At 42.3% G+C, this 25,165-nt stretch overlaps 1 protein-coding gene across 9 annotated transcripts in view; it reads left to right on the forward strand.

The window, feature by feature from the left end:
- RAB11FIP5 (RAB11 family interacting protein 5) overlaps positions 1 to 25,165 on the forward strand; it is a 117,468-nt gene that overhangs the window by 58,335 nt on the left and 33,968 nt on the right. For 2 of the 9 annotated variants that reach the window (XM_082745575.1, XM_082745576.1), the window contains exon 1: positions 23,673 to 24,273. The exons of 6 other annotated variants lie outside the window; for them this stretch is intronic. In XM_082745575.1, coding sequence (XP_082601701.1) covers positions 23,843 to 24,273 — 431 coding nt within the window. In that variant the 5' untranslated portion in view covers positions 23,673 to 23,842. Of the gene's footprint in view, positions 1 to 23,646; positions 24,274 to 25,165 lie in introns of those variants that run through there. One more of the 9 variants, XM_082745583.1, reaches the window with a different exon arrangement.

A 25,165-nucleotide genomic window follows, 5' to 3' on the forward strand; every position in this document is an offset into this window, starting at 1 on the left:
AGAGTAAGAGTGATTTGATACGTTGGTAAAATTTTCTGTCATCTAAACAACAGAAACAACAGAACAACAAACTTAAGATTAAAAAAAGGAAAAAGAGGAAATATATTCACGATAGTCCCAAATTAATATTCGAGACAATACTAAATTGATAGTGGATTGGAAGTATAGATAGAAATTTGGCATTTTGATATATAACCCATGGGTCAAAGAAGAAGCCACAAAGAAAATTATTAATCTTTTGAATTGAATAAAAAAGAAATTTTGACATATTGAAATTTATGAGATGTGGCAAAAGCTTTTATAAGGAAATGTATAGCTTTAAACATCTATATTAAATAAGAAAAATGGTCTCATATCAATAACTTAAGCTTCTACTTTAAGATCCTGGGAAAAGGGATCCAATTAAATCCAAAGCAAGCAGAAGGAGGAAAATAATAAGGATTAGAGTGTAAATAAGTGAAACAGAAAAATAACAGAGACAAAAATCGATAAAACAAAAGGTTGGTTTTTTTTTTTTTAAAGATTAACAAAATTGACAGATCTTTAATTAGGATGACCAAGATAAAAAAAAGAAGAAGAAAAATATAAATTATAAAATCACTATTGACTTTACAGAAATAAAAAGAATATGAGGGAACATTACAAATTCAGTAACTTGGTTTAAGTAGACAAATTCCTAGCAAGATTTAGATTATGAAAATTGAAACAAGAAGAAAGAAAATCTGAATAGATCTATAACAACAATAGTACTTAAAATCTTCTATTAAAAAAAGAAGCTCATTCCCAAAATATTTCACAGGTGAATTCTATCAGATATTTAAAGATGACATAGTACCCATTTTTCATAAATTCTTTTATAAAGTGGAGGAGAAGGGAATACTTCCCAACTCACTGTATGAAACTGTATGTTCTTTATGAAGATAGATACGAAAATCCTTAACACAATATTAGCAAATAAAATTCTGCAATATATAAATAGAATTCTATTTCATGACCAAATGGCCTTTATCCCAAGAGTGCAAGGTCAGTTTAACATCTGATAATCAATTAGGGTAAGTCACCATTTAATAAAATACGGGACAAAAACCATATGATCCTCTCAATAGATGTAGAAAAAAACATTCAACAAAATCCAAAATCCATTAATGGTAACAGTTCTTAAGCTAGGAATGAAAGAGGACTTCCTCAACTTGATAAAGTATATCTAACCAAAACCTACAGTCAATGTTATATATAATGGTGAAAGACTGAATATTTCCCCATAGAAACAAGGCGAGGATGTCAGCTTTTGCCATTTTTAATCAACATTGTACTGGGGGTCTTAGTGTGACAAGGCCAAAAAGCGAAAAATAAAAAAAGGTATCCACATTGGAAAAGAAATTTTAAAAACTGTATTCACAGGTGACATGGTCCTGTATATAGAAAATCCTAAAAAAATCACAAAAAACTGCAGTTGTTAAGATGGTAATACTGCCCAAATTGATCTACAAATTTTATGCAATCCCTATCCAAGTTCCAGCTGCCTTTTTTTTTGGTAGAAATTGTCAAACTAATTTTTTTTTTTAAGGCTTTATTCATTTGACAGACAGAGATCACAAGTAGGCAGAGAAGCAGGCAGAGAAAGAGGAGGAAGCAGGCTCCCAGCTGAGCTCTCTGCTGGGAGGAGGCTTTAACCCACTGAGCCACCCAGCTGCCCCTGTCAAACTAATTCTATAACTAATGTGGAAATACAAAGGATTCAGAATAGCCAAAAAATTTTTGAAAAACAACAAAGTTGGAGGACTCACACTTTCTGAGTGCTAAACTTACTACAAAACTACAGTAATCTCAACAATGTGGTATAGGTAGTAAGATGGATATATAGACCAATGGACTAGAACTGAGATTCAGAAATAAGCCCTCACATGTAACGTCAATTTATTTTTTGCAGTGGTTCCAAGGGTATTCAATGGGAAAAAAGTATTCTATACAAGTGCTGGAAAGGATGTGGAGAAACTGGATCCCTCATACATTCCTGATAGGAGTGTAAATTGGTACAGCCACTTTGGAGAACAGTTGGGCAGTTTCTTAAAAAGTTAAAAATAAACCTACTCTTTGACCCAGCAATTCCATTCCTAGGTATCTACTGAAAGAAATGAAAGCAGGTCTACACAAAGACTTGTACATGAATATTCATAGCAGCGTTATTCATCATACCAAAGCCAGGAGTCATCCAAGCATTCATCAACAGGTTAATGGATAAACCAGATGTGCTGTATTCACACTGGAACACTACTCAACAATAAGAAGGAATAATTACTGAGTACTGATACACACATGACCTAGATAAACCTCAAAAACATTATACTAAGTGAAAGCTAGGCACAAAAGACTATATACTGTATGATCCCATTTATATGACGTATACAGAAAAGGCAAATCTATACAAATAGAAGAAGAGCATTTGCCTGATCTGGATTTGGGGGTAGGGACTGACTATAAGTGAGCACAAGGGAGCTTTTTGGGATGATGGAAATGTTCTAAATCTGGATTGTTGGATAAGTGCAGAACTCTATAAATTTACTAAAAATAATTGAATTGTATACTTGCAATATATTATTTTATGATATATACATTAAACTCCAATAAAGTGAACAGCCAATTATATAAGCCAATTAATAACAAAATCAAAGAAACACACTGATATAACAGAATAATATTAGGGGACTTTAACACCCCCTCACTGCCATAGACAGGTCATCTAAGCAGAAGCGCAACAAGGAAATAAGGGCTTTGGATGACACTGGACCAGATGGATTTCACAGATAGGTTCAGAACATTCCATCCATCCCAAAGCAACAGAATACACATTCTTTTCGAATGCACATGGAACATTCTCCAGAATAGATCACATCCTGGATCACAAATCAGGTCTCAACTGGTACTAAAAGATTGAGATCTTCCCCTGCATATTTTCAGAGTACAGTGCTTTGAAACTGGAACTCAATCACAAGAGGAAAGTTGGAAAGCACTTGAATACATGGAAGCTAAAGAGTATCCTACTAAAAAAATGAATGGGTCAATCAGGAAATTAAAGAAGAATTTTTTAAAATTCATGGAAACAAATGAAAATGAAACACAACTGTTTAAAATCTTTGGGATACAGCAAAGGCAGTCCTAAGAGGGAAATATTTAACACTATAAGCCTTTCTCAAGAAACAAGAAATGTCTCAAATATACAACCTAATTCTACACCTAAAGGAGCTGGAGAAGGAACAGCAAATAAGGTCAAACCCAGCAGGAGAAGAGAAATAATACAGATTAAAGCAGAAATCAATGAAATAGAAACCAGAACAGTAGAACAAATCAATGAAACTAGGAGCTTGTTCTTGAAAAGTATTAATAAGATTGATAAACCCCTCATGAGACTTCTCAAAAAAGAAAAGAGAAAGGATCCAAATTAAAAAAATCATAAATGAAAGAGAAGAGATCACAACCAACAACACAGGAGAAATGCAAACAATTATAAGAACATATTATGAGCCACTATATGCCAACAAATTAGATAATCTGGAAGAAATGGATGCATTCCTCGAGATGTATAAACTACCCAAACTGAACCAGGAAGAAATGGAAAACTTGAACAGACCTATAACCAGCAAAGAGATTGAAGCAGTCATCAAAAATCCCCCCCTCCAAAAATCTCCGAACAAACAAGAGCCCAGGGGCAGATGGCTTCCCAGAGGAATTCTACCAAACATTTAAAGAAGAATTAATACCTATTCTGAATGTCTTTCAAAAAATTGAAATGGAAGGAAAACTTCCAGCTCTTTCTATGAGGCCAGCATTACCTTGATCCCAAAACCAAAAAGGAGAATTCCAGAACAATAACCCTGATGAACATGAATGCAAAAATTCTCACCAAGATACTAGCCAGTAGGATCCAACAGTACATCAAAAGGAGTATTTACCATGGCCAAGTGGGATTTATTCCTGGGCTGCAAGGGTGGTTCAACAAAGGGTGGTATCAGTCAATGTGATACATTACATTATTAACAGAAAGAACAAGAACCATACGAGCCTCTCAATAGTTGCAGAAAAAGCATTTGACAAAGTACAGCATTCTTTCTTGATTAAAACTTTTCACAGTGTAGGGATAGAGGGTACATACCTCAATATCATAAAAGCCATATACAAAAAGCCCACAGTGAATATCATTCTCAATGTGGAAAAACAGAGCTTTTCCCTTAAGGTCAGGAACATGGCAGGGATGTCCACGATTACCACTGCTGTTCAACATAGTGCTAGAAGTCCTAGCCTCAGCAATCAGGCAACAAAAAGAAATAAAAGCACCCAAATTGGCAAAGAAGAAGTCAAACTCTTACTCTTTGCAGATGTATGATACTCTATGTGGAAAACCAAAAATACTCCACCCTAAAATTGTTAGAACTCATACAGAAATTCAGTAAAGTGACAGGATATAAAATCAGTGTACAGAAGTCAGTTGCATTTCTATACACTAACAATGAGATAGAAGAAAGAGAAATTAAAGAGTCGATCCCATTTACAATTTCACCAAAAACCATAGGATGCCTAGGAATAAATCTAATCAAAGAAGCAAAGGATCTGTACTCAGAAAACTATAGAACACTCATGAAAGAAATTGAGGAAGACACAAAGAAATGAAAAAATGTTCCATGCTCATGGATTGGAAGAACAACTATTGTTAAAGTGTCTATGCTACCTAGAGCAAGCTACATATTCAATGTAATCCCTATCAAAATGCCATCAACTTTTTTCACAGAGTTGGGACAAATAATCCTAAAATTTGTATGGAACCAGAAAAGACCCCGAATAGCCAAAGGAATGTTAAAAAAGAAAACCATAGCTGGTGGCCTCATAATCCCAGACTTCAAGCTCTATTACAAAGCTGTAATCGTCAAGACAGTACGATACTGGCACAAAAACAGACATATAGGAGCGCCTGGGTGGCTCAGTGGGTTAAAGCCTCTGCCCTTGGCTCGAGTCATGATCCCAGGGTCATGGGATCCAGGCCCACATCGGGCTCTGTGCCAGCGGGAAACCTGCTTCCCTTCCTCTCTCTCTCTGCCTGCCTCTCTGCCTACTTGTGATCTCTGTCTGTCAAATAAATAAATAAAATCTTTAAAAAAAAAAACAAAACCCAGACATATAGATCAATGGAACAGAATAGAGAACCCAGAAATGGACCCTCAACTCTATGGTCAACTAATCTTCAACAAAGCAGGAAAGAATGTCTAATGGAAAAAAGACCGTCTCTTCAACAAATGGTGTTAGGAAAATTGGACAGCCAGAAGCAGAAGAATGAAACTGGACCATTCCTTTACACCATACACAAAAACAGACTCAAATTGGATGAATGACCTAAATGTGAGACAGGAATCCATCAAAATCCTTAAGGAGAACACAGGCAGCAACCTCTATGACGTCAGCTGCAGCAACATCTTACAAAACATGTCTTTAAAGGCAAGGGAGGGGCACCTGGGTGGCTCAGTGGGTTAAGCTGCTGCCTTCGGCTCAGGTCATGATCTTGGGGTCCTGGGGTCGAGTCCCGCATCGGGCTCTCTGCTCAGCAGGGAGCCTGCTTCCTCCTCTCTCTCTCTCTCTCTGCCTGCCTCTCTGCCTACTTGTGATCTCTCTCTGTCAAATAAATAAATAAAATCTTAAAAAAAAAGTAAAGGCAAGGGAAACAAAGGCAAAAATGAACTATTGGGAGTTCATCAAGATAAAAAGCTTTTGCACAGCAAAGGAAACAGTCAACAAAACCAAAAGACTACCAACAAAATGGGAAAAGGTATTTGCAAATGATGTATCAGATAAAGGGCTAGTATCCAAAATCTATAAAGAACTTATCAAACTCAACACCCAAAGAACAAATAATCCAGTCAAGAAATGGGCAGAAGACATGAACAAACATTTCTGCAAAGAAGACAGGCAAATGGCCAACAGACACAAAAAATGCTCAACATCACTTGGCATCGGGGAAATAAAAATCACAACCACAATGAGATACTATCTGACACCAGTAAGAGTGGCTAAAATTAACAAGTCAGGAAACGACAGGTGTTGGTGAGGATGCAGAAAAAGGAGAACCCTCCTGTTGGTGGGAATGCAAGCTGGTGCAGCTGTTCTGAAAGACAATATGGAGGTTCCTCAAAAAGTTGAAAATAGAGCTGCCCTACAATCTAGCAGTTGCACTACTAGGGATTTACCTCAAAGATACAAATGTGGTGATCTGAAGGGGCACATGCACCCCAATGTTTATAGCAGCAATGTCTACAATAGCTAAATGATGTAAAGAGTCCAGATGTCCATTGACAGATGAACGGATAAAGAAGATGAGGTATACATATACAATAGAATACTACTCAGCCATCAAAAAATGAAATCTTGCCATTTGCAGTGACATGGATGGAACCAGAGGGTATTATGCTAAGCAAAATAAGTCAATCAGAGAAAGACAATTATCATATGATCTCACTGATATGTGGAATTTAAGAAACAAGGCAGAGGATCATAGAGAAAGAGAAGAAGAAAGGAAACAAGATGAAACGAGAGAGGAAGACAAAGCACAAGAGACTCTTAATCTTAGGAAACAAGGTTCCTGGAGGAGAGAGGGTAGGGGCATAGGGTAACTGGGTGATGAAGGGGGAGGGTATATGCTGTAGTAAGCACTGGGTATTATATAAGACTGATGAATCAGAGACTTGTATCCCTGAAACAAGTGATATATTATATGTCAATTAAAAAATAAATAAACTCCAATAAAGCTGTTAAAAACAAAAAGGATCATGGGTTCAGGGACCAGAGAATTGGGATAATTTAGGGATATTTTATTCTAGCTGGGGGAAAATCTATGATAGGTTCAAATCTGAGGGCTCTATCTACCTGCAAACCTGTGATGGGCTGAATAATGGCTCTAAAGATACTCAGATCCTAATCCCCGGAACCTGTGAGTATAATCTTAAACGGCAGAAGAGACTTTGCAGATATGATTAAGTTAAAGGTTAGAAATGGGAAGGTTATTCTGGGTTATCCAGATAGGTAAGCCTTCCATGTAATCACAAGTGCTTTTGTAAGATGGAGATAGAGGGAGATTTGACACAGAGCTAAGAGCGAATATGGAAGCAAGAGGTGGTGGAAGGAGTCATGAGCCCCGGAACGCAGGCTTCCTCCAAAAGCTAGGCAATGTAAGGAAGTGGAGTCTCCCCTAGGGCCTTCGAAAGGAAGGTGCCCCTGCTGACAGCCTGACTTTAGCCCAGTGAAACCGAGGGCAGACTCCTGGCCTCCAGAATAGTAAGGGAAAACATCTGCTGCTTTAGGTCCCCAAGTTTCTGGTAATTTGTTACAGTGTCATAGGACACTGTATAATAGCCAACGCTAAACAGATTTCATATATATTCTATACATTTTGAATTAGTTGGAAAAAAACTTTTAAATTTCATATTATATCTGGATTTATGTTTTTCATTTTTTTTATGGGAAAACGAGGCAGCATCGATCTTTCCTGTCAGCATAATAGTGATCGCCCCAAACCGGGTCATGTTCCATCAGCTTCGCTGTCTTCCCATGATCCGCTTTCTCCTCTGTCTGCCTGGCTCCTACAGGCTTATGAGAGTTTGTGCCTCTGACTTTAGAATGATTGCCGTAGCTTTCTGCATCTGAGGACACTGCCCTGAGTGTGGTATCTTCCTCACTAGCATGGATTATAATGCTGTCCTTTTTGAGAGGGTCAAGAAGGAAAGAGGGGTCACTTATGAAGCTGCCTAATTAGTTCACCCTGTGTCACTTAGCACCTCTGCTGACCGTGAAGCTCTTGTCCACATTATCCTAGGAGCTCATCTTATCAAGCTTCTGGCCTTTCTAGACTAGAAAGGGTGGGGGAGTCTCTCACGTTCACACAGCCGGGTTTTTCCACTTTAGTAAGGACTTATCCATTACCTCTTGGGGTTCCAGGACCACTACCCTCTCTTGAAAGGTGTTGTTAGCATCTTGGAGGCCTCTTAAGGGAGGCAGGAGGGGACCACTGGGGAAGCTGTTCTTGAATCTGAGATGTGAACACAGACCCTCTCAGTGATTCGCTTCAGCACAGGGGAGAGGTTGGCAGACCTCGCTGAAATCTTGGGTGAATTACAAGGCACAAAAAAGAAATCTTAAAAGTAGGTATTATCTTTTTAAAAAATTAACATATAATGTATTATTTGCTTGAGAGCTACAGGTCTGTGAATCATCAGTCTTACACAATTCACAGTACTCACCACAGCAATACCCTCCCCAGTGTCTATTACCCAGCCACCCTATCCCTCCCTGCCATCACCCAGCAACCCTCAGTTTATTTCCTGAGATTAAGAGTCTCTCATGGTTTATCACCCTCCCTACCCCTCATGACCCCTCCCCCTGCCTCTCAAATTCCTCATATCAGAGAGAACATATGATGATTGTCTTTCTCTGACTGACTTATTTTGCTTAGCATAATACCCTCTAGTTCTATCTGTGTCCTTGTAAATGGCAGGATTTCTTTTTTTGATGGTTCTATAGTATTCCATTGTATATATATACCACATCTTAAAAGAAGGGTTTAGAACACTCCAGTATTCAAAAGCCAAGTATCTCCACTTCAGCTCCTTTCTGGGCACTCCCGCTCTCCTATCCCTCCAGAAGATGAGCCAGACAGCAGTGCCAAGCACCATGAAGGCCTGGGCTCCTGCAGACCTTTCTCAGGTCAGATGCTAATATCCATCTTTCCACACTCTGACCCTGCCTCTTCCAGAAAGACTCACAACTTTCCAGAAACCTACCCATTTGCTGCACCCGTGCCCTACCCAACAACACTCTAGCCCTCACCAGCGCACCTTCCAGCATCTGGACTGTAGCTTGTGCACAGCCTCGTGAAGCAGCCCCACAAAGGTTTCGGCACTGCCAGTGGAGGCCGCTCAGAGGTCTCCATTCTGAAGAGGAAATTCACCTCAGGACCTTTTTGGCTGCTTTCCTCCTCCCAATGTCCTGTGGGCAACCACTTTGACCAGGTATACCACCCTGTTGCCCAAAACATGGCCACAGACACTGCCCGGTGTGAATATCATTTGTTAAAAAGAAACATATTCCTAATCCATGAATTGTTTTGTGTTGGCCATAGTAGAAAATTCCAGCTCATTAAAGTGACCCACAAATCCTGGCAAGGTAGCTTCTGCCTTTTCCTCTTGCCATCCCACTCAGGGCTCAGGCCACACCAGCCTTAATACTTATAATGGCATAAATACTCCCAGCTATGCCCTGTCTTGGGCCTTTGCACAAACCCTTCCTTCTTCTTCTTTTTTTTTTTTTTTAAAGATTTTATTTATTTATTTGAGAGAGAGACAGTGAGAGCATGAGCGAGGAGAAGGTCAGAGGAAGAAGCAGACTCCCCATGGAGCTGGGAGCCTGATGCGGGACTCGATCCTGAGACTCCCGGATCATGACCTGAGCCGAAGGCAGTCGTCCAACCAACTCAGCCACCCAGGGGTCCCCAAACCCTTCCTTCTTTATGCAAACTCTCATGGGATTCTTTTCCACTTCTCATCTTTCTCTGGTCTTGCCTAATGTAATTTCCTCAGGGAAACCTTCCCTGACCTCCCAGCCTGACTGAAGTTTCCCTACATTCCCTGTACAGTTCCCTACCTAGAACCCTATACTACGGATTTGTATAATCCCACACTCTCCCTTCTCAGCACTTACTGTCATTTGAAGTTTTATGTGTTTGGTGTGATGTAGTTATGGCGTCCCTCTGAGAGTTCCTCCCCTCATGAGAGGAGCTTCTTGAGAGTCCGTGTCATCTGTCCCACAATTGTTGAAGCAATAGATGAACGAAAGGGAGCCATTTACAAAGACACTTTCTCCCCCTCCATCTCCAACAATTTAAAATAAAATTAGAGCTTCTTACTGTTTTGAACCTTTATATTTAAAATAGGCTGCTGGATGTATCTTTATAATTTCCCTAACCAAAAGGCCCAAAGCTCAAGTGTCTTTCTCAAAATAAAGGTGAAGTCAGTCAGCAGAGATGATGTCCAGGAACACAAAGAAAGCCCGATGTTAGAAGACCACAGCTCCTTCCAGATGGGTGCTGAGGGGCTGAGTCCTCTGGGACTTCAAAGCCAAGGTCTCTGCAGAGGAACATTTTCCTCAGCACAGGGGCCAGGGTGGGGAGGCTGGCTCTGAGATGAGGGATGCCAAACGTGTAGCTCTCCTTTCCTCAGCAGCCCACAGAGTGCTATGACCTCTTCATCTGTTAGTGGATAGTCAGTCTCCACCCCAAGTGGTTTGCTGTTTTAAATCATCCAGAAATGAACATCTTTATACAAAGATCTTTGAACACTTGTTTTATTTTTAATTAACTAATTTATTTGAGAGAGAAAGAGAGAGTGAGTGAGCAAGGGGGCATGGAGGGAGAGGGAGAGAGACTCTCAGGCTGACTCTGAGCTGAGTGTGGAACCCGATGTGGGGCTTGATCTCAAGACCCTAAGATCACAACCCCAGCCAAAACCAAGAGTCAGATGCTTAACTGACTGAGCCCCCCAGGCCCCCCAGATCTTTGAACATTTGTGTGAGGATTTCCACAGGGTAAGTTCCTAGAAATGGAATTGCCAGATTAAAGGGATGACCCATTTGTTGATAGGTATCACTGAATTGATTTTCAAAAAGGCTGTACCAGTTCAAACTGACACCAAGGGTGTCCTTTGGCTACCCAAGCTGGATACCACTATTGTGTTAATTTGTAATTTTAAACTAGTAGTGAGGTTAGACATTTTTTATATGTTTAATTATCCTTTGTATTTCCCTATAAACTGTTTATTTAAATTATTTGAGCAGTTCAGGTAGAGCCTGAATATATACATTTTAAAAATACTCCTATGTTTTATTCTATTACTTGAATGAGGTTTTATTTATTTATTTAATAAAGGTTTTATTTATTTATTTGACAGAGATCACAAGTAGGCAGAGAGGCAGGCAGAGAGAGAGAGAGAGAGAGAGGAGGAAGCAGGCTCTCTGCCAAGCAGAGAGCCCAATGCAGGACTCAATCCCAGGACTCCAGGATCATGACCCAAGCTGAAGGCAGATGCTTAACTGAGTCAACCAGGCGTCCCTCTAACTTTGTGTTTAATATTTATTATTATTTTTGTTATCTATCTATCTATTTATTTATTTTTAAGTGCTCTCTATACCCAATGTGGGTCTTGAACTCACAACACCAAGATCAAGATTTGCATGCTATACCGACTGAGCCAGCCAGGTACCTCTATTACCATTGTTTTTTTTAATAGAAATTAAAGCTGTTCTTTTCCTACATATTTAAGATATCATCTTTATCATAGATTAAATTCTTAGGTAAGTGTGAGACTGTTTCCAGACTCTATTCTGATCCTGCTGATCATTTGCCTGCTTTGGGCTCTACCCTGCATTTTAATTGTAACACATGCCAGGTACCTAAAAGGCTCTTAACAAATACTTATTACTCTACGTCTATTCTTTCAAATACACTTTAGAGTTAAAAATGTCAAGTTATTTTAAAACCCATTTAGATTTTCATTTCTTCTACTCTCAAACTCCTTGAGCAACTTTGCTTTAAGTGTATCTTTTATTGATAGCATATTTTTGCATTTTTAAAAAGATTTTATTTATTTATTTATTTGACAGGTAGAGATCACAAGTAGGTAGAGAGGCAGGCAGAGAGAGAGAGGGAAGCAGGCTTCCCGCCGAGCAGAGAACCTGATGCGGGACTCGATCTCAGGACCCCGAGATCATGACCTGAGCAGAAGGCAGCGGCTCAACCTACTGAGCCATCCAGGCATCCCATATTTTTGCATTTTTAAACCCTATCTGAAAGTATTTGCTTTGAGTCAGCAAGTTTCTCCCATTCAGTTATTGTTATATGGATAGATAGATTTTCTCTTGTCATCTTTTATAATTTCAGATTGTTTTTAATACTCCCTTGCTGCTTTCTATCATTTGCTTTCTGGTTTTTTTCTTTATTGTTTCCCCCTACTCCCCCCAAATTTGAAAAACATATCTTTTAAATATTAATCTTCATTTTTTTGACTTTTAAATAAATATCCTTAGGTCTGTATAACTGCAAAGTCACTACTCTCAGAAACCAAGAGAGCAAACAGAGAAAAAAATAGAGATATTGAAGATCTAAAAATACAACTAATACATTTGATGTATTAGGTATGGTATTCCACACCCAGGAGAGAATTCATATTCTTTTTGAGCACAGGAGGAACATTTGCATTGGCCATAAAAGGAGCTGTAATAAATTTCACAGAATCAATTACATATCGGTCATGTCATCTACCCATAATGCCCCAAATTATAAATTAATAACAAAAGCGAGGCTTAAAAGCACATGCCTCTTGCAATTTTGCTCACTCCACTCTCCACTCAGATCTCTCCTACCTGCCCTTCCCTCCTGGATTGGTAGATGACTCTGGGAAACTTGTAATTCTCACTCTACTCAGCCATTCAGATTCTACAGGTCTCCTTAAATGTCCAGTTCCTAGGCTAATTTTCTTCATCTGGAACTCCTCCAGGTACCCAGCAGAAACAAAAGGGTCATTTTCTGAATTACTGGGATCTTCCCTCCTAAGAATTTTTTTAATGGCAACTTCACACACAGCCACCATCTATTGGCTTTCATCCCCATCTCCATGAAAAAGAAATAAGTAAGCTACAAATACTGTGTAAATACCCTTTTTCTCTCTCCCTACCTCCCCTACCTTTGGAGCATGTTTTATGCTTTTTGTTCATTTCTGAAATCAACAAATATGATTGAGCACCTACTACATGCCTGGTACTGTGGAGGAAGCAGAGGATAGAAATAAATTAGCCAGTGTGGTCCCTGCTCTCAAGGACCTTATGGTCAAGCAGAAAGAGTGATGTGAAAGCAAATAGCATTTGTATTGCAAATTAGCATTGCCCCTGTGGACAGTAATGAGAGCCTGTGGTAAGGAGATTTTACCTAGCTAGGGAGGCCAGGCAAGCCAGGCAAGGCTAGAGTGACAGAGGGATGCTGGAATGATATCAACAGAGGAGTAGGAGCTACTTTGGCAAAGAGGAGAGGAGAGTGTGCCAGGCAGAAGAAAAAGCAGGTGCAAAGGCCCTGTGGCAGAAGAGAGCAAGGTAAACTACAAGAGACTGAAAGGACATCTTGACTAGACCACTGTGAAGCAAGGAGAGGCTGTATAGGTGGGTCATTTGGGTCTTGCTGGCCTGGCAGAGATGGCTGCCCTTATTCTAAAAGCAACGAGAAATGGGCGCCTGGGTGGCTCAGTGGGTTAAGCCGCTGCCTTCGGCTCAGGTTATGATCTCAGGGTCCTGGGATCGAGTCCCGCATCGGGCTCTCTGCTCAGCAGGGAGCCTGCCTACCTCTCTCTCTGCCTGCCTCTCCGTCTACTTGTGATTTCTCTCTGTCAAATAAATAAAATCTTAAAAAAAAAATAAAAGCAACGAGAAACGATTACAGTTTTGTTTTATTTTTAATTTGTTATTGTTAAATATAACACAAATTTTGAAAATCAAATAAAGCAAATGTAATCCTTTAAAGAATTGTTATTAAGTAAACATCACAGATAGGAGGAGACTAATGAAACATGATGAGCAAATGCAGTGTGGGATCTTGGATTGGAACCTGGGACAGAAAAAATTATGTTAGTGGAAAAATTGGTGAAATCTGAATAAAGTTTGTAGTCCAATTAAGGATGTTGTTGGTTTCTGTTGGTTTTTTAGTTTGGACAAATGTATCTGTAAAAGGTTAACATCAATGGAAGCTAGGTGAGGGGTGTATGGGAACTCTCTGTATTATCTTGGCAACTTCTCTATAAAATCTGATGTTATCCCAAAATTTAAAACAAAATTTTAAACCATTGACAGCCCAGGCTGAATTGAATGTTTATTATCACACTGAAGCCTTCTCTCTTCCATTTGGTTTCCTCCTTCTTTCCCAGACTCTTCTATGACTCCAAACAGACGACCTGGTGCCCACATCCAAATTCCTACTATCTAATCTCTCCTCCCTGGGCACCAGGAGCTGGGAATGAAACCTAGACATGTCCCCAGCCGGAGACCAAAGTGGTCAGAGGCTTCATTCCTGCTTGGCCACTTTCAAACTATAGGATTTTTTTTTTAAGATTTTATTTATTTATTTGACAGAGAGAGATCACAAATAGGCAGAGAGGCAGGCAGAGAGAGAGAGAGGAGGAAGCAGACTCCCTGCTGAGCAGAGAGCCCGATGCGGGACTCGATCCCAGGACCCTGAGATCATGACCTGAGCTGAAGGCAGCGGCTTAACCCACTGAGCCACCCAGGCACCCATCAAACTATAGGATTTTGAACAAAACTCTTCCTTGCCTTGGTTTTAGTCATCTGTAAAATAAGCAAACCATTCTCATGTATGTACCACCTTCATGATTTTTAATTGCCTTAGTCCTGGAATCACTTCTCAAAGGAGTCTGATTCTTTTCCCTGAAGAATGATACTTAGAAACCATAATCTGAGTGGTGAATGGGCTCACAGTTATTGGTGTGTTTACTAATTTTTTTAAAAAGATTTTATTTATTTATTTTTGAGAGAGAGAGAGAGAGTGAGCGAGCAGGGGGAGGAGCAGAGGGAGAGGGACAAGCCGACTGCAAGCTGGGTGCACAGCCCGACATGTGGCTGTATCTCACAACCCCAAGATCATGACCTGAGCTGCAAGCAAGAGCCAGATGCTTAAACCAACAGAGCCATCCAGGCACCCCAGGTTTACTTATATTTTAAAATGTATTTTACTTGTGTCTAGGGTTTTCTTCTTTTTTCTTCCTTGCATTGTTCTTTTTGAAAAACAAAACAAAACAAAACAAAACTGGGTTGTTTATCCTGTGGTTTCCTACAGGCTGGTTTTTGTTGATTGTATCTCTGAGTTTACATTTTTCTCTGTCCATATAGTTCCTGTAAAGAGGCTTGATCAGATTCTGGTTAGATTTTTTTGGACAAGACTACTACATAGTCTTGAAGAACACATACTACATGTGTTCTTCTATTAGGAGGCATGTAATTCCTGGTTTTCTCTTTTGGTGTGATTCAGCAGCCATTGATAATCACTGCCTAGATCTATTTATTCATTAAGGGTCGGACGTGGTGATACTCCAATCCAATCATTTCTTCCCCATTCATTTGCTGGAACACTTCTATTAAGAGAGTCTTCTCCTCATTTACTATTTTGTTACAGTTCCTATAGAAGTGGAGAAGCAGGGGCGCCTGGGTGGCTCAGTGGGTTAAAGCCTCTGCCTTCGGCTCAGGTCATGATCCCAGGGTTCTGGGATGGAGCCCCGCATTAGGCTCTCTGCTCAGCGGGGAGCCTGTTTCCTCCTCTCTCCTGCCTGCCTCTCTGCCTGCTTGTGATCTCTGTCAAATAAATAAATAAAATCTTTAAAAAAAAAAAAAAGAAGTGGAGAAGCAGCAGGATTCTTTCCCTTTATTTAGCAGCTTTCAAAATAAAGCAACATCTGTCACCCCATTGTTCACCAGGGTTGATTTTTCTAATCTAGCCAGGTAGATGGGTGACCCCTTCTTCCCAACCACTACATGTGTGTGCTTCCTGAAGCTGTGCTCTTGGTCTCTCAGTAGAATAGTATGACCTTCCCTGACAGAGGAGGACCATCCTTCTGTCGAAGGAATATGAGTAGCTGTGCTAGAATCTCCAAACGAATTTTCTTAGCATCTTCTAATGATAAGAAATGTGACTTAAAAAAAATCAGTATAAAGTCATAGATTTAAATATATTTAATGTATTTCAATCCATTGATTATTATCCATGGCCATTCTCTATTTGTTGCACCTTTGGGAAGTAGAAGTTTCTCGAGTTGGCTTCTGAGTCCTTTCTGACAATCTTAGTAGTCTGATGGCTTTCTTCCAATATGGCATCTGGAAAGCAGGCAAGAGGAGGATGCCATCTGTAGCCTTTAGGTTTGGTGGGAGCAACTCTGCTTAGGCCCACCTCTGAAGAAGAAACCCTGTACCTTCTAGGTTTCTGGTTAGAGCCTTGACCGGTACAACAAGAGAGGAACTACAGAAGATGGAGGTGGGTAAGATGATGAGTACAACTTTTAACTTTGTCATGGTTTGAATTCCCAAGTTGAAGTCCTTACTCCCATTACCTCAGATTGTGACTGTATTTGGAGATGGGGCCTTTTCAGAGGCAATTAAGGTAAAATGCAGTCATATGGATGGGTCCTACCAAATATCAAGTGACAGGTGTCCTTTATGAGGACAGAAGATTAGGACACAGACAACACAGAGACCAAGGGACAGCCTTGTGAGAATGCAGAAAGAAAACAGCCACCTGCATGCCAAGGAGAGAGGCCTCAGAAGAAACTAACTTGTCAGCACCTTGATCTTGGACTTGTAGCCTCCAGAACTGTGAGAAAATACGTTTGTGTGGTTTAAGCCACCCAGTATGAGGCATTTTGTTATGACAGCCTTAGCAAATTTATATGAGCTTGTTGAGTTTGAAGCATCTGTGGATGTTGGAAATGTGGATCTGGGGTTCAGGAAAGAGGACTGCGCTGGAAGTAGACATGTGAGAGTTGGGAACACATATATAAGTGTGGATAAAGCCATGTGTGTAAAGGTGAATCTCTAGGGAGAATCTGAAGAGTGAAAAGGGAAGAGGGCTGAGAAACCAATGCTAACAAATGGAGAAGAGAAGCCCTTGAAGGAGACCCAGAGGTGGTGGGTTGAGGGAAAGGCAAGAGCAAAATCATGAAAGAATGGAGCCCTGAGGCAGAGCGTGGGGTTGAGGGAGTTTGGAGAAGGTGGTGGTTAACTACTAAATGCCAAAGAGAGGTCAAGTAAGATAAGGGCTGAGGGATGGCCTTGGGATTTTGCAGTTAGGAATGGGAGGAAGCACAGAGAGCCAGGCTGTAGCCAGGCTACCCTCCATGTAGGGTTGTGAATGGAGAAGTGAAGCAATAGAAACCAGGAGGGTAAATCATCTTCAGGAAACCTTATGGAAAGGGGGACATGGCAGAAGCTGATAGTGAGAAGGAATCTGATATTTCTCTGTTTTTCTTGGGAGGGATTTGATCTTGTTTATATGATGAGCAGAAGGAGCCAGTGGATAAGAAATACCAAAATGGAGAAGGAGATGGAAACTGGACTGCCCCAAGGCAAAGAGGGAAATTAAGCACATAGGGACAGCTCTTCCCCTGAGATTGGAGAAATATAGGTGGTTTTTTGTTTGTAGGTTTGGGGTAGGGACCTGGAAATGAATATTCATGTACAATTTTTTATGCGGATGCCTGTTTTCATTTCTCTTGGGTATACATGTGTATATTTCTATTCTGATGAAATTCCTGGGTCATATGGTAACTCCCATATTTAACTATTTGAGGAGCTGCCAAACTGTTTTGCAAAGCGGCTGTACCCTTTTACATTCTCACCAGTAATGTATGAGGGCTCCAGTGTCTCCACATCCTGACAACACTTGTTATTATCTGTCTTTTTTGTTATATCCATTCTAGTGGGTATGAAGTGGTCTCTCATTGTGGTTTTGATTTCCATTTCCTAATGGCTAATGTTTTTGGTTTCTTTTCATGTGCATATTAGCCATTTGTCCATCTTCTTTAGGGAATATCTATTAAAATCATTTGCCCTTTTTAAAGTTGGGTTACCCTACTATTGTTGAATTGTGAGAGACTTCTTTATATATTCTAGATACTCATCTCTCATCAGATGTATGATTTACAAATATTTCCCTCTGTCCTGCAAATTGTCTCTTTATTTTCTTACTGATGTTCTTTGAAGCACAAAAGCTTTTAGTTTTGATGAGGTCTAGTTTATGTATTTTTTTTCAATTTTTTCCCCCTTGGTTGGTGTTCTATCTAGGAAGGCTTTGCCTAACCCAAGGTCATGAAGATTTACTCCCTTCTCTTCTGAGGGTTTTATTGTTTTAGTGCTTCCATTAAGTCTATGATCTATTTTGAGTTAATTTTTGTTTATGGTGTAAGGAAGGGGTTTAACTTAATTATTTTGCATGTGAATTTCTAGCTGCCCTACCACCAGTTGTTGAAAAGGCTCATCAAATAATCTTTGTACCTTTGTGGAAAAATGAATTGACCATAAATATAAGTGTTTATTTCTGGACTCTCAATTCCATTCCATCGCTCTATATGTCTTCCCTTATTCCAGTACCATACTGTCCTGATGTATAGTGTGTTTTGAAATCAGGAAGTATGAGTCCCCCAACTTTTCTTTCTTTTTCAAGATTTATTTGACAATTCCAGGTACGTTGCATTTCCATATGATTTTTAAGACCAACTAGTCACTTTCTACAAAAATAGCAATTGGAATTTTGGGGGGAAATGTGTTGAATCTGTAGATCAATTGGAAGAGTATTGCCATTTTAACAATGTTGCCTTCTGTCCATGAACATGGAATGTCTTTCCATTTATTTAGGTCTTTGTTAATTTCTTGAATGATGTTTTATAGTTTTCAGTGTATAAGTTTTATTTTACTTTTGTTAAATTCATTTTTTAGAATTTTATTTTTTGATGCTGTTACAAATGAATTTTTTTTTTTAAAGATTGAGAGAGAGAGAGAGTATGAGGCGGGGGGTGGGTAGGGACAGAGGGAGGGGGAGAGAGAATCCCAAGCAGACTCCATGTAGGGTGTGGAGCACAATGAAGGGCTCAGTCCCAGGACCCTGACATCACTACCTGAGCTAAAACCAAGTTGGAGGCTTAACTAACTATGCCACCCAGGCACCCCTGAAATTGTTTTCTTAGTTTATTTTCAATTGTTTATTGCTATTGTATAGAAATACAATTGATTTTAGTATTTTCACCCTGTATCTTGTAACCTTGCTGAACCCATTTATTAGTTCTAATAGTTTCTTAGTGGGGTCCTTAGTATTTTCTATTTATAAGATAATCTGCAAATAGAGATAGTTTTATCCTTTCTTTCCAATCTGGATAGCTTTTTAAAATTTTTCTTGCCTAATTGCCCTTGCTACAACCTCTAGCATAATGTTGAATAGAAGTGGAGAGAGGACATCTTTGTCTTATTCCACATTTTAGGGAGTATACCATGATTTTAAATGCATGTTGTTTGTAATGATGCCAATTTTTCTCATAAAAGTTTCTCTTACAATTCCAAAAAGCATTAGATTTTAGGTGGAGGAATACACAGGTGAGAGTAACAATAAAATCTTTGAAATAAAGAAGGGAGTGAAGATTTTCTCTTCTATTGTAACAATGCATTAAAAAGGCAATGGCAATTAGAATGGCACTGGCAGCAAGACAGAAATCTTGGAATAGAATACAAAGTTCAGACTCTGCTTACAGTATATATAAGAATGTATATGAGAAAACTAATGGCAAAGGGATAGTGTTTTATAATAAGTATTGGGAAGCATGGACTGCTATTGAGGGAGAGAGGATTAGGTTTTCAAATCATTAAGATAGCATGTAGAAAAATTTAAAGATAATGAAAAACAAAGAAAAAGCCAAACAACTTAAAAGCTAGAGAAAATATAAGTGGATATTATTGGACCTATGAGTGTGGAAGAACTTACTTGAAATAATAGAGGAAATTTGAGATTTGACCACATAACTTATTTTGTCAAACTTATTTGCAAAAAATGTAAGAGATAAAGTGTTATTCTTTTTTTTTTAAGATAATTATTTATTTGAGAGAGAGCGAGCATGAAGGGGGGAGGGAGGGGCAGAGGCAGAGGGAGAGCAAGGAACATGACAATGCAGGGCTTGATCCCAGGACCCCAAGACCATGAATGAACCGAAAGCAGACACTTCATTGACTGAGGCACCCAGGCTCCCAAGACAAAGTGTTAGTCTTAACATAGAAAATGTTAATATAAATTAATAGGAAATTAAGAATTCAAAGAAAAATGAGCACAGAAAATAGATAATTCAGAGAACAGACAATTCAGTAAAAAGAAATATAAATGACTAATAACTGAAAAAATGTTCAATCTCATTGGCAATCAGAAGAATCCAAAAGAAAGAAGGATATACAAGCTTGTGATTTCAGCCAAGATTTCTAAGTTGATAATACTCCTTACTGCTTAGTGTGTGTTGAGATACCTCTCATATTAACCCTATGAGCTGACTTCTCTTATTTTTTTAAATAAAGATTTAATTTATTTATTTGACAGACAGAGATCACAAGTAGGCAGAGAGGCAGAGAGAGAGAGGAGGAAGCAGGCTTTCCATGGAGCAGAGAGCCGATGCAGGGCTAGATCCCAGGACCCTGGGATCATGACTTGAGCTGAAGGCAGAGGCTTTAACCCACTGAGCCACTTAGGCGCCCCTGACGTCTCTTATTAAGCCCATTTTATAGTTGTGGAAACTGAGACTCAGCAGGGTTTCGTGATTTTCCTAAGGTTATAGTGCTGGGGAGTGGTGCATTAGAATCTGAACTTGGGTTGTGTGACTCTGTTATGGTGAGGGGCCTAGAAAACAGATGCTGGAAAGGGGAGATAAAGAACAGGAGAAAATGTAGCCAGAAGAGCCAGGCAAAGATACTTGAAGAACCTATGTGGAAGGGCAAATCAGTTTTTATATTATTGTGGAGAGAAGCAACAAGTGGAAATTACATAAAGGAGCACTTTTTTATAGGAAGAACTATCCCTAATGGACTAGAGAGCATGAGCGCACCCCACCCTAGGGAGGCAGAGGAAGCCAGAGGGTGTGTTGGGTGGTCTCATTTTTTTGAGGAGGAAACACCTCTGGGTGGTCAAGACTTCAGTAGTCTTCACAGTTTCTGCTCTTTTCTCAGTCACAGAGAGTTAAAAGACCCCACCCCTTCCTCCTAGGGCCAAGTGACCTGCAGGGGAGCCCTGCCCATCTTCACTGGCCTCCTATGGCTCCAGTCCCAGGCCAGCAGGAAGCCTGAGCTTGCCAAACTGAGTGAGCCAGGGCAGGAGGAAGCAGAGCGGGAGTAGCCCATTTGAGTTCTCTTGCCCTTTCCTGCAACTTTGCTACTCCATGGGGGGGAGGTGGGAGGGGGAGGTGACAGCCACGTAGGCGTGTTAGAGAAAAACAGGGAAATAGGAGAAATGGAACCATTAAAGAAGGGTGACTAATATATGTTAGTTGCAGTATGGAAAAGATGTCTTCATTTGTAAAACCCTTGGGGAATCCATTCTTTTTAAAGCTGGGGTTTCATCCTGAGTGCTATCCTGGTTAAGTCTATTAACACTTTTCATACCTTAGTTTCTTTATCTGTGAAGTGGGTATGACATTTCATGCTTTATCAACCCCAGATGATGTACTGCCTATCAACAAGCAGGTGTGACAGCTGAGTGCCACAGGCAGTAGTCACTCAGACTTGAGTTCAAGTCCATTCTCTGCAACTTCCCAGTTAGAAACTTAGAAAAAATTACCCAAGCTCTCTCTGCTTTAGTTTCTTCGTCAGTGAAAATGAGGGTAGCAATAGCACTTGCCTTAAATGCTTGTCTTTAGGGGTAAATCAGATAATAATGTAAACGGTAGAACCAGGACCCCCAAACCCACTCCAAAGATACATTACAGTTACCTCACAACCCTAATGCATACAAATCAACAGCAGAGTGTAGGGAAAAGTTTCGATAGAAACACAACAAATTGCTAACCATGTTTATTTCTGGATGGCGAGGTTATGATCTATTTGTTTTTCCTTTATATTTTTTGGCATTTTCCAAGCCACTTTTATAATAAAAAGAAAAGCTGTGTATGTTCAGATGCCGTGAGATCATTGCAGTGGTCTCCACTGCATTAAAATCTTTGGCAGTATTCTCTCACAATCTTCTCAGCAACTGCTTCAAGTAGGCATCATTATCCCCATTTTCTAGATGAGGAAATGAGGCTGGTAGACATTAAAGAGCTGGTTTAATTTTCAGATCTTATTGCTGCTAAGTGGTGGACAGCCAAGGTCCATAGGCAGACCTGGCTGTCTCAAAGACAGGTGCTGGACACAGGCCTGGTGGACCATGGGGTTCAGTGCCCAGGACTCTTCTGCCCCAGTTTTCAGGAAGCAGGGGCAAGGAGGTAGGCTGTCAGGATTGGACCTGCGGTGGGTGCATTTCCATGGATCCCCAGTGACTGCTGTACTGGTTCACCCCATCCATATTCTGCTGGAGAATGGGGAGTTGGGATTTTTCCTCCTCTTACTGCAAGGGAAGTCAAGGGAGGATCCCAGAGAGTCTTCCCAAGAAGAAACGCAGTTTCCACCATAAAGGTATCCAACAGAGGGATTAAAAATAATCGGATAACCACACAAGACTGGGGGAGGGAAGTAGGTGTGAAACATACCATCTATCATAGCCAGAAGGCAATAGATAATGGCCCTCTGGCTAAATCCATCTATGTAAGCATTTTAGGGGGAGAGATGGAGGTACTGCCAGTCTTGAAAACACCACTGGCCAAATGTGGATTTTCTCTGGATCCAGGCAGGGGTGAGAGGGAGACTTTTGTTTTTCATCATAAGAGCCTCTGTCCTATTTGATTTTTTTTTTTTTTTAGCTATATGTGTTATATCTTATTTTAAAAATTATAATTTTAAAAGTACAGTGGTCATCTTTGTGGATTCACATCCCACCTTGGCCAATTAGGGATCTCGGGCAGTTTAGTTTCTCTAAACTGCAATTTAATCTTTTGGAAAACAGGAATAAAAACCACAGTCACCCAGAGGGTTGCTCTGAGGATAAAATGAGGTAATGTATATAAAGTACATGGACTAGCACTGGCCGAAATTCAGCATCTGTAATTACTAATCATTGCTATCATTATTAATAATAAGCCAAGCGTTCGAATAAGACCCTGTGCTTTGCACACAGGCACATAGTAGGCACTTAATGCGTGGAAGTAATTGTTTCAAACCCTCTCCTGAGCCTGTAATTTTCGCCAACCGGTGACGCAGAAGCCCAGCTTAAATATTGATGTGGTTACTGATTTATTCATCAGTCGGCTCTCCACCGCAGTGTCCGCTGAGGGCAAGCCCAGCCCTCCCGCCCCCCGTGGCGCGGTCTCGCCGCAGCAGTAGGACCCTGAAGGAGGTTGGAAGCGGCAGCAGCTCACAGGCTTCCAGCTCGCTGATGCGGGACTGTCACGTGCCGGAGCGGGACTCAGTTCTGGTTTCACGCAGCATCTTCCCGGGCAGGGGCTGGCTGGAGGATGGGGAACGCGGCTTGGGATGAGGGGGGCCGCGGGGTACCCCCCCACACCCACTTGCCCGCGCCAACAGGATAGCCATCCCTGGAGGGGCGGGCCGGGGCAGTTTTAGGGCAGGACTTTCGGAGCAGGGACAGCTCGGAGAAAGATTTGGGATTGGCCAGGAGACGCGGAGCGGGATTTTCATACCCACAGAGGATGCCGAGCTCCCGCAAGCTAGGCGGGGTTCCGCGGGCGCCCCCAGCCCGGGGCGGGGCCAATGCGGGAGCCCCGCCCACCCCTCTGCGGAGGCCGCACCCCTTGGTCCCAGTTGTCCTCTCCAGCTGCAGGCGGGGGTGTGGAGGCCAGTGCTGGGGCGCGAGAGCCAGGCCCCCGCCGCACTGCCGCACCGCCTCGCGGGTCTGGGTCGCGGGGCGGGGACGGGCGGGAGGCGGGGCGCTGACGTCGCGGCGCGGCCGGCGGCCGGGGAGGCGGGGAGGCGGCTGCCAGCTCGGCCCAGCCCAGCCAGCAGCTGCGGCGGCCCGGTGGCGGCGGCGGCGGCGGCGGCGCTCGGAGCCGGCTCCTGACCGCCCTCCGCCGCTGCCCGGCTCCTCTCGCGGTCCCAGTGTCTGTGGCCGCTTCTGCCGGCCTCGTCTGCCGCCTCCGCCATGGCCCTGGTGCGGGGCGCCGAGCCAGCCGCGGGGCCCTCCCGCTGGCTACCTACGCACGTCCAGGTGACTGTGCTGCGGGCCCGCGGGCTGCGGGGCAAGAGCTCAGGAGCGGGCAGCACCAGCGACGCGTACACGGTGATCCAGGTGGGCCGCGAGAAGTACAGCACGTCGGTGGTGGAGAAGACGCCGGGTTGCCCGGAGTGGCGCGAGGAGTGCTCTTTCGAGCTGCCACCTGGTGCCCTGGACGGCCTGCTTCGGGCGCAGGAGGCCGATGCGGGCCCCGCTCCCTGGGCGGCGGGCTCCGCCGCCGCCTGCGAGCTGGTGCTCACCACCATGCACCGCTCGCTCATCGGTGTCGACAAGTTCCTGGGCCAGGCCACGGTGGCGCTGGACGAGGTCTTTGGCGCAGGCCGCGCCCAGCATACGCAGTGAGTAAGGGGCGCCGAGGGCGCGGAAACGGTTAAAGGAGAGATCGCTGGGCGGGGCTGGCAGGGGAGCTGGACCCCCGAACCTTGGCCGGGGCGGTGCGCCCTTTGCCGCGAGCTCAAGGGCGTAAACCGACCAGTTGCTCTTTTGCATTTTGGGTACCCTTCCTTGCGACGACGGTCTGTGCTTGGCTGCTGGTGTGTCCTTGCGAAGCCTAGGGGGAGATATAACTGGTGGGCTAGCCTTAGGAGTAGATTGCCAAGTAAAGTTAGGGGTGGGATCCAGAGGCCCTTGGACTGTGGGAAACTCAAGAAGGAAAATTTGGGGGCCTTTCTTAGGGCCTCCGGGCCTGTCTCCCTTTCCTGGAAGGGGAGGGGCACTGCAGCCGCCTGCCCCAAGCCAGGCCCGCAGGGGAGTGGAGAGGCGCTGCCTCGCCTTGTGGGGGAAGGAAGGTGCAGTGTTCTACTTGAGGGCGACATTGACCAGAGATGCCCCACTAAATCTGGAGATTGCAGAGAGCATCTGCTTCTTGCCTTCTTTGCTTCTTTGGATGCCCTCTGCCACCTAGAGACAGACGCCTCTGGACCCCTGGCCCTCTGTGTCTCCTGTTCAGAAAGCCCAAGAGCCTCCTAACTAAAGGAAGGAAACCTTTCAGTGGGCTTTCAAGTGTCCTACCTATCCTGCTTGAGGTGAAGGCAGCGTCATGGTTAATGCACAGCAGGGGATAATCTCCCAGCCACTTCCACATGGAAGGGCCTGTGCATTTTTTAATCATTTGTCTTGGCCTTGTTTAACCTTCCCCGGTGTTAAGATCAAGGCTTCAGACTTGGAGCCCCATTTCCTGTTTGTACTTGGGCAGGGTCTGAAAGCCAGTCCCCAGGACTGACCACCTAC

The sequence above is a fragment of the Mustela nivalis genome (genome assembly GCF_964662115.1).
Source record: "Mustela nivalis genome assembly, chromosome: 8".
In the NCBI taxonomy this organism is placed as follows: Eukaryota; Metazoa; Chordata; class Mammalia; order Carnivora; family Mustelidae; genus Mustela; species Mustela nivalis.